At 62.6% G+C, this 9813-nt stretch overlaps 1 protein-coding gene across 1 annotated transcript in view; it reads left to right on the top strand.

Moving 5' to 3' along the window:
• TTYH3 (tweety family member 3) overlaps positions 1 to 9813 on the top strand; it is a 34757-nt gene extending 24944 nt beyond the window's left edge. The window contains exons 10-14 of the mRNA XM_011956970.1: positions 589 to 681; positions 898 to 1034; positions 3699 to 3872; positions 4397 to 4472; positions 7100 to 9813. Of these exons, the coding sequence (XP_011812360.1) occupies positions 589 to 681; positions 898 to 1034; positions 3699 to 3872; positions 4397 to 4472; positions 7100 to 7171 (552 nt within the window). The 3' untranslated portion in view covers positions 7172 to 9813. The remainder of the gene's footprint in view (positions 1 to 588; positions 682 to 897; positions 1035 to 3698; positions 3873 to 4396; positions 4473 to 7099) is intronic.

The raw sequence follows: 9813 nt of genomic DNA, 5'->3' as shown, positions 1-9813 counted from the left end.
GCTCACTGCAAGCTCCGCCTCCCGGGTTCACACCATTCTCTTGCCTCAGCCTCCCGAGTAGCTGGGACTACAGGCGCCCGCCACCGCGCCTGAAGTTTTTTTGTATTTTTAGTAGAGACGGGGTTGCACCATGTTAGCCAGGATGGTCTCAATCTCTTGACCTCGTGATCCACCTGCCTCAGCCTCCCAAAGTGCTGGGATTACAGGCATGAGCTGCCACGCCTGGCTGAAATAATACTTTTAAAAGCAGAGCAGGTCCTTGTCTGTAGACATGTGGGGGTTCTGTTGTTTCTCCCATTACAATAAAGGGAGGTCTGTCTTCACACAGTGGCGACCACACTGGACAGGCGCTCCCGGGTCCTCGTGTCCTTGGCGGACCCCATGGGTCTGGGGAGGGGCCTGAGGTCACCATTCTCAAGGCCCAGAGTCCTCGTCCTTAGGACCTGCACTGAGACCCCAGGGTGGGGGGTATCTCAGTGGCAGACTGTGAGGTGGAGGGAGACCTGGGGGCTTCCAAGACAGGGCAAAGCTGGCTCAAGGTTCTCCGTCCAAATGAAGTGCTGACCACCTGTGGTGCGTGTCCCCCAGGACCCCCTCCTCCGTGTCCAGGAGGTGCTGAACGGCACGGAGGTGAACCTGCAGCACCTCACCGCCCTGGTGGACTGCCGCAGCCTGCATCTGGTGAGAGGCAGGGCCTCGGGCAGGGCCATAGCGGCTCGTGGGGTGGGAACAGGGGAGCGGCTGCTCAGGAGGATGGGGACCCCCAGCAGACAGTGGGTCCTCAGTCCCGCCTCTGGGGGGTGGTCCAGGCCACCGTGGCTGGACTGAGGGCCTCACACTGCCCCCTCCACCCTTCCTGTCTCTGGATCCTGCTGTCTCGTCGTCCCGCGGCCTCAGGACTACGTGCAGGCGCTGACCGGCTTCTGCTATGACGGTGTGGAGGGCCTCATCTACCTGGCCCTCTTCTCCTTCGTCACAGCCCTCATGTTCAGCTCCATCGTCTGCAGCATCCCACACACCTGGCAGCAGAAGAGGTGAGGGGCCCCGGGGGTCACGGGAGGTTGCCCCAGGCCACGTGGCATGCAGGACGCTTCAGGGGCATGCCTTTATGGACGCCTGTGTGCCAGTCCCAGAGGTGAGGGACAGACACCTCCTCACCTGGTGACCCTCCCTAGGCCTCTGTAGTGTCTCTGAGGCTGCCGGCTCCCAGGTGAGCCTCCCCATTCCACAGGAGGAAAACAGCGTGGAGGAGCTCCTGGCCTGGGTTGCGGGAGTCCAGAGCAGGCAGCGGGGAAGACTGGGGTCCCCTGTCCCTAGACTGGCTCTATGCCCTACGCCCTGAGAGCTGGCCTCAGACTGTCTACTCCACACCCCCTCCCAGGCAGGGGTCCCCCACCATGGGGTGCAGGTGCGCGGAGCTGTGGGAGAAAGGTCAGTGGTCCGCTGTGCAGGCTTAGCTCTGCCGGGGTAGTCCAGGTAGCTGTAGCCCCCAGCTGAGTGACCAGGATAGAAGCCAGCTCCCCTGGAGCCACTATGTCCTTCCCTTTGAAGTGGGGGTCCTGGCGGCCCCTGCCTGAGTCTCCCCACTCAGTACTGGGTTGAGTGGTGTATGGAGGTGACAGGCCCCTTCCCTTGCCGGGGCTCCCATGACTTATCTTTGAGACCTTCGCCTCCCCTCTTGGACTGTCGCTGCTGCTTGGTGGCCCCACATGGACGGCAGGTAGCTCAGCTTAGATTTCTTCCTTTTGTCTGGATTTCTGTGATTTTCCTTTGTGATGGTGAGGGTGATGCTGCCGATGGTGGTGGTGGTGGTGATGGAGGTGGTGATGGTGATGATTGCGGTGGTGATAACGGTGATGGTGGTAATGATGGTCATGGTGGTGATGGTGATGGTGGTAATGACAGTGATAGTGATGATTGTGGTGGTCATGGTGATCATGATGGTGGTGGCCATAATGCTATGGTGATGGCAATGATGGCAGTGGTGATGGTGGTAATAATGGTGATGGTGGTGGTGGTGATGGTGGTGATGATGGTAATGGTGATGGTGATGATGTTGGTGGTGATGGTGGTTGTGATGGTGATGATGATGACGGTGATAATGGTGATGGCAGTGGTGATGTTGGTGATGATGGTAATGGTGATCATGATGGTGGTGGTGGTGATGATGGTGATCATGATGGTGGTGGTGATGGTGATGATGTTGGTGATGGTGATGATAGTGGTGATGACAATGGTATTGGCAGTGGTGATATTAGTGATGGTGGTGATAGTGATAGTGGTGATGGTGGTGATGGTGGTTGTGGTGATGGTGATGATGGTGATGATGATGATGGTGATAATGGTGATGGCAGTGGTGATGTTGGTGATGATGGTAATAGTGGTGGTTGTGGTGGTGGTGATGGTGATGATGGTGATGGTGATGGTGATGGCATTGATGATAGTGATGATGGTAATGGCGATGGTGATGGTGGTGATGATGGTGATGGTGGTTGTGGTGATGGTGATGGTGATAATGGTGATGGCAGTGGTGATGTTGGTGATGATGATAATGGTGATGGTGGTGGTGGTGATGGTGATGATGGTGATCATGATGGTGGTGGTGATGATGGTGATGATGTTAGTGATGGTGATGATGACAGTGGTGATGACAATGGTGTTGGCAGTGGTGATATTGGTGATGATGATGATGGTGGTGATGGTGGTTGTGGTGATGGTGATGGGTGATGATGGTGGTGATGATGATGGTGATGATAATGGTGGTGGCAGTGGTGATGCTGGTGGTGATGGTAATGGTGATGGTGGTTGTGGTGGTGATGGTGATGGTAATGGTGGTGGTGGTTGTGGTGATGATGGTGATGATGATGATGGTGATGGTGATGGCATTAGTGATGTTGGTGATGGTGGTGATGGTGGTGGTGACGGTGTCAGTGGCAACAAAGATGGCAGACATAGGGGAGTAGATAAGAGCATAGCCCTGGACCCACAGGGCTAGATTCAGATCCTGTCTCTATCCTTGCCTATTGTATGATGTGGGCAAGTCACTTAACCACCCTGGGCCTCAGTTTCCCTCACTGTAAAAAAGGAGTTGTAAGAGGACTCAGCTGGAGTGTTTAGTGGGCACTCAATGAACCACTGCGTGTGAGGGGCTTGGCTGGTGGCCCCTGCGCAGCCAAAAGCTACCACTGTCCTGTTTCTGAAGTGCTTGCTGCCAGGCAACCTACCCTGGGTCCCATCTGGGACCTCCTGGGGCGTGGAGGGGCTCCAGAGTGCCAGAGGCTCACGCAGAGTGGAAGACAGAAAGCCAGAGGGCAGCAGGGCTGGGAAAACTGGCTCAGGCCACCCAAGGGTGCGGTTGGATCCTGCAGAACCAAGAGACACCCCAGCCTCCTGTGCCCTCCCAGGAGGGGCACCGCACTCTTCTTTCAGTAAGCAGCCAGCCAGCCTTGCCATGCACAGGCCGCAGTACAGGGCCCGGCACTCAGGTGACCACACAGGTCTCTTAGCACCCCACCTTGCAAGGGCAGGGCTGGATGCAGAGCCAGGTGACCTGCCCATAGTCCCACATGTAATATGCACATGGCCGAGCCAGGACCGGAACCAGACGTGTCTGTCTGCACCAGAGCCGACCCCTGTGGGTCTGTGGCCAGCTCCTTCCTGCTGGGGCCTGAGCCTGTGCTGTGTGTCCCTCCTCACAGAGGCCCTGATGAGGATGGGGAGGAAGAGGCCGCTCCAGGGCCACGGCAGGCGCACGACAGCCTTTACCGCGTCCACATGCCCAGCCTGTACAGCTGTGGCAGCAGCTATGGCAGTGAGACCAGCATCCCGGCCGCGGCCCACACCGTCAGCAATGCCCCGGTCACTGAGTACATGTGAGTTGAGGGGCGCCTAGCGGGGCCAGCAGGCACATCAGCTGCAGCTGAGAGCCTGGATCCGGGCTGGGGCTAGCTCGATGGAAGGGGTTAGAGAAGGGGCGGCCTCCGGGCTGGGCAGCCCTGGCCTTGAGTGCCTCCTGCCCCAGGTGAACTTGGTCCAGGGGCCATGGGGAGGCCACGTGGTCACATGGAGGTTCCGTGTCCAGGGCACAAGGACTCTGTGGCCAAGGACCTCAGGGCCCAGCTACCTGGTGGCCAGGTGGCTTGGAGGGAGTGAACTCTGGCTGGGCCCAGGTGGGCAGGGGTCTCTCTGTGGGCCCTCTCTGAACCCTTTGTTACTGTGCTGGGGTCGTCGGACCCCCAGTGAGAATGGATATGCCCATCCCTGTGGAAGTCAGGATCCATGGGGGATGCCAGGCAGAGCTGGGTGGGCACAGGTGGCCCACCCATGGGCCCCCCGACCTGGAGCTGGGACCACGTGGCCGGCAGGTACTCACAGCCTCTCTCCCCTCATGCCTCAGGAGCCAGAACGCTAATTTCCAGAACCCCCGCTGTGAGAACACCCCACTCATTGGGCGCGAGTCCCCGCCGCCCTCAGTAAGTCTTGGGGCAGGAGGGTGGATGGGGGGGCTGCTCAGCCTTGGGGATCCGCTGTTCCACTGCATCGGTGGGCTGGTGTGACACGTGCGGCTAGTGTAAGCTCTGGGGGCAGCTGTGAGCCACCACCACCGGGGTCCTAGCTGACCCTTCCTGGCTGGGACCTCTCTGCATGGCGCCCAGCCTGAGTAGACAGGGCTGGGTGGGGCTGCCAGCTCCTCCCGGCCGGCCTTGGAGTGCCCTGGGGCCAGAGTGGGCAGCCTCAGGGCCAGCCGCCCAGTGGGTCAGCTCTCAGGCCCTTTCTTGGGGAAGCAGAGCGGGTGGGCGGGCAGGTATGGCCCCATTGTGGCCCTCCCAGCTCATAGGCACGGCCCTGCACCAGGCCCTCCCTGGCCTCACCCACCATTCTCTGTGCCTTCTGGACCTGTGGGGTACCACCGCTCCAGTTCCCGGGGCCCTGACTCTGCCTCCTTTTCTTTTTCTTCCTTGAATCTTTTCCTGAGTGTCCACCCATGGCTGTTCCAGCCCAGGCCTGGTATCCCCTCTGACTTCCTGAGTAAGACACAGGCAGGAGGGGACAGGGTGCCGAAAAGAAGGAGCTTGTGGCAAAGCTGGGGGACCGGGGAGGAGGCAGACAGGGCTTGGGAGGCTGAAGGCTGCCTTGCTCAGAAATCCACATCCCGGAGCCGCTGTCATGGTCCCCTGTAGCACAGAACTGGGCCTGGGGTGCCTGGGAGGGGCCAGCCCTGTGAGCCTCAGGCCATCCAGGTGCAGGCCCAGTCCTGCTCGGCTGCCCTCGTCCTTGTCATCACATGGCCCACAGCCCACTCCCGGCCCCGCACCCTGGCGTTGAGGCCGCGCTCTCTCTCTCTCTCTCTCTCCTGCACCCCACCCACCCTGGGCCCTCCTAGCGCTATCTGGCTGCCCTGGACTCTGGCAGCCACGCGGGCTGGCAGTTTAAGCCCATGGACAGTGCCCGAACGCTGTGGTAGCTGTGCCCTCAGAGCGACAGGTACTGACCCACCGGGTCCCCCATCCCGCACGGCCACCCGCCTGCGCCTCCCGCCTCTGCCCTGCACTCACTGCCGCCCTCCCGTCGGCACTGGGCTGGGGCTCCATCTGTCCGGCTCCTGTTGGCAGGGCCAGCTCTGAGCGCCGCAGCCCAGCCAGAGACTTCTAATGCCGGCTCTGGGTCTGCCAGCCTCACAGTGGGGTTGGCAAGTCCCCTTCCAGGCTCCCCCTGCCCAGCTGCTTGGCCTCTGGGGACTCTGCCACCAGCTCCAAGTGGCCCCAGCCCCTTCTGTCACCTCCCAGTGAGGAATCCATGCACCCAGACCCCTGTATGTGCCTAGGGCCGTGCGTGTGTGGCCAGCAGGCCCTGCCCTGGAGGCACCAACTGCATATCGGGGGTGTGTACACGGACAGGCGTGTGCCGGCGAGCACACGAGCTTCTCCCACTGGCCCCACGGTGGTGTGGGTGCCTGCTTGGGCTCCTTCAGGGGTCTGGGCGTGTGCCCCGTCCCATCCCACCCCACCCCCCGCCTTGTGCTGCATGTCCGTGGAATGACGAGGCTCTGGGCCGTGGCTCTTTCCTCCCACCCCCTCCATGGCGTTCCCACGGGCTGCTTGAAACCTCCTAGGTGTCCCAGGAGGGCTCTCGGGGACCCGGGAAGCTCTGTGCCTCTGAATCTGGGGACTGTGGGGATGGACCTGGGGCCCTGGGGTTCTGGAGCCCACCTGGGATGGGAGCCGGCCTGCCAGGTCTCCTCACCACTGCCGGCTCCTGACCCATGTCAGGCCTGTGGGTCCATTGCACTGTCTGGCCTCAGCACGTGCCTCGCGCGTGTGCGTTTCTCTGTGAGCACACACATGCACTCTCATGCACACATGAGACCTTCACACTCCTGGCTGGACGAGGGCGCCCACGATGTGCAGGCCCGCTGCAGAGCCAGGCACACGGCAGCACCCCCTGCAGCTGCCTCTGTTCCTAACTCCAAGACCTCCAGGAGCCCACAGTTGGGTCCCCCACAGGAGTGGGGGGGTGGCATTGCTCCAGTCTCCTGTGTGGCTTAGGGGGCTCTCCTTCCATGGAGTGAAGGGGCAGAGTGGCCCGGGGGATGTCCTTAGGCTGGGGCCTCTGTACTCCTGCATGCTATGGCCTGGCTGTAGGAGGACCTGGCCCTGGGCTGGGAGGAGGCCTTGGCCTGGCCCTGAAGGGTGGCTGGTTTGTGTCCTTCAGGTCCTGGGCACGTTGGGTGCAGGTAGGGCCGTGGAGCTGTGGCTTCTGGGGGTGGCAGAGCTCTGCCTGGCCCGACGCCCGAATGCCGCTGATGTGGGCATGGGGGGGCCGTGTGTACACCCCTCCTCAGAGCAGACATCCCCTGCCCTGAACCTGGCGAGTCTGGCGGCTGCCCCTCCCTCAGCCCCAGCCAGGCCCAGAGCACAGGGCCCCCCAACCCACGGCCCCTCCTGAGCCCCTCCCTGTAGGCTCTGTCAGGGCACCCTGTGCTGTCCCATTCTGCCCCCAGGGCTTCTGGCTCAGCCAAGTGAGGACCACACAGAAGACGCCCCTGACTGCGTGTGCCATGCAGGGGCCCTGCTGACGCCTCCCCCTTGTCTCCCTCCAGTACACCTCCAGCATGAGAGCCAAATACCTCGCCACGAGCCAGCCTCGCCCCGACTCCAGCGGCAGCCACTAGACGGCGCCCGGCAACCACCCACCCCACGTGCCAACTGCCCCTCCCTGTGCCAGCACTGCCGCTTCCACCTGGGCCACCCACCGGACCCTCGCACACTGCACCAGGCCTACCCCGGACGCGTCTGCAGGCCGCTTGCCCTCCTCTCCCCTCCCCGCAGGGGCACAGTGGAGACGCAGGGGCTCTGGGCCCGTACCGCCAACTCGGGTCACACCTGAACGCTACCGCCAGCCGATGCCCCAACCCTGCACGCCACCCACTATCCTGGCACGCTCCCTCTGCAGATGGCCGCCACACCCACAAGTCCTGGCCGCACCCAACCTGTGCTGTCGCCGGCCCTTCCTTCCACAGCTCTCCTTCCTCCTGCCCGGCACTTCAGTGGACCCCTTCTTAGTTCACAGGCACGGCTGGGGCCGCTCTATGTTGGCGCCTCCTGGCCACTGAGGGATGGGCACGTGCCACCTGCTCATCTCTGCCCTGCGGTCCCCTCATGGTCCCTCCGCGTGCCTGTCTCTCTGCAGTGCCCTCCTTGCCCGTGCAGCCCACCCACCCACAGGCTCACCCTCCTGCCAGCTGCCAGAGGCCCCCTCCAGCAGGGCCTCTCTCCATCACCTCAGCTTCACTCTCTCCCTCAGCACCCGCTCTGCCGGAGGCCCCAGCCCTCCATGGACAGCAGAGGCCACGTGGAGCCCGGGCTGCTCACCCGCCACCCAGTGCTGGCTGCCTTCTTGGTGCCAAACCCCCTTCCCCCACCCAGAGACTGGGCAGCTGTGTCTGGTTCATTCTTTGCACTAACCACATTTGTCATCTCTAGGGCAGGCTGGGGCTGCGGGCTGAGGGGGACCGCTGGCACCCCCTTCCCTCCCTTCTTGGTTCCATTTCCATCCGTGACAGGTACAGCATCCCAGGAGCCCAGCCTGAGGGGCTGGACCCGAGCCGTCTGTGAACGTCCCTCAGCCCCTGCCGTCCCCTCTTGGGACTAACCACTAACCTCACCCCCCAGCCTCCACGGGGTGCCCCTGGCTGGCCCAGAGCCGGCAACGTGAGCCCAAGTCTGGGCTGGAGCCAAGGCCGGAGCAGCTGGCTGGGAGTCAAGGCTGCAGTAGCGTTTCTTCATGGGGTGCTCCAGGGGGTGCCAAAGACCGACAGGCAGCCCAAGGGCCTGGACACCCCTCCCCAGGCAGGTGCTGCCCCAGGAGGACTGTCCTCGGGAATGAACCTCCCGCAGGCTTTGGACTGAGGTCCCTGTGGCCTCGGTCTCCCTCCCGGTGAAGTGGGAGCGAGGCTTCCCTACGGTGCTTTTGGCTTTAGTGTACGATGTTTGCTGTGCTTCCCGCCATGGAGGGCAGAGCCACGCCACATCAGGATCGGATGTGCTGCCCCTTCCGGCCCCAGCCCTGGCCCAACCAGCCCAGCCCTCGAGGCTTGATGCCTGTGCCAAGGCCAGGGGCAGCCAGAGGGCAGCTGGATGGCCACGTGCGGGGGTCAAGGCCGGGCCCCGCAGGGGGACGGGCCGCCAGCCCCAGCAGTTTACAGACGCGTGGCTCTTCCTCCCAGAGCAGCCGGCAGCTACCTGGACCGGAAATGTCCTCATCCCCTCCCTGGGGCCAGGCTCTGCCCTGCCCTGCCCTTCCTCTGTGAACCCCTCCTTTCTTTGTGCTGGTATTTGGGACCAAAAATGGGGATGTGGGAGGGCAGAGTGGGGAGGGGAGTCCATGGGCCTGGGACCCCAAGCCAGGGCGTCTGAGCTCCCCAGACGTGACCAAACCTCAGTGGAGGGGCCTCTGCTTCAGGCCCCGCGTGGCTGACATCCTGAGCCCCCTCAGAGGCCCTGCCACAGCCAACCTGCCCAGTCTTTCCTCTGGGCTTGACCCGCCGGGGGAGCTCTCCAGGCCTAGGGCCGGGAGGGAGGCCCTGGCACTCTCTGGCCTGGGTGCCCGCCAAGCGCCCTGCGACCACTCAGAAGCACAAATGCTGTCCATGGCCGCGAGGCTGCCTGCCAGGTGAATGGACGTAGCTCGAGAGGCGGCGAGGCCGGGGCTTCCAGCCTCGTGCTGTCTCGGGACTCCTGACCATGGTGTGCGTGTGTGCCCGTCTGTGACTTTCTACTCACCGAGGTTGAAGAAAGAAAATGGGGAAAACCAAAAGGGGTTCAAACCCCACCTCAGTAGGTGGAGGGGAGCGCCTGTCGTGGGCTGTACTTTTGTTCTGAGTTTTCGGTGCCCTGTTCCTAACTACTCCATCCCATGACCTCACCACACCTACTGGGGGCATCTGGCTGGTGCCTGCTGCCATGGCTGGCCCCCACTCTCACCCTGCACAGGGGGGCTCGCAGCTCCCAGGCCCACAGCTTCATTGGAAAGACAGGGTGGCCCTGGGGACAAGAGGGAGGAGCCCAGGGGCTTACCTCACCGAGGGGGCTCCTCAGCAGGCATCCACTACCCCAGGGGCCCTCCACATGTCATGGCAAGCTTGGTAGTGAACGGGCCTGGTTGGGAGCAGCCCCTGGCCCATTGCCCACCCACCCATCTCACTATGCAATTTGAGTTCCAAGCACCATTTGCTCCTGCCCTGGGGCCAGCTCTGCCCAGCCCTGGGAGGGGTGGTGAGGCAGCGCCCTGGACCCCAGAACCTCAGACGGGGGC

The sequence above is a fragment of the Colobus angolensis genome, unplaced genomic scaffold (assembly GCF_000951035.1).
Source record: "Colobus angolensis palliatus isolate OR3802 unplaced genomic scaffold, Cang.pa_1.0 Scaffold43, whole genome shotgun sequence".
NCBI classification, from domain to species: domain Eukaryota; kingdom Metazoa; phylum Chordata; class Mammalia; order Primates; family Cercopithecidae; genus Colobus; species Colobus angolensis.
Note: the sequence above shows the minus strand (reverse complement) of the source record. Positions and strands in the feature narration are given on the sequence as shown.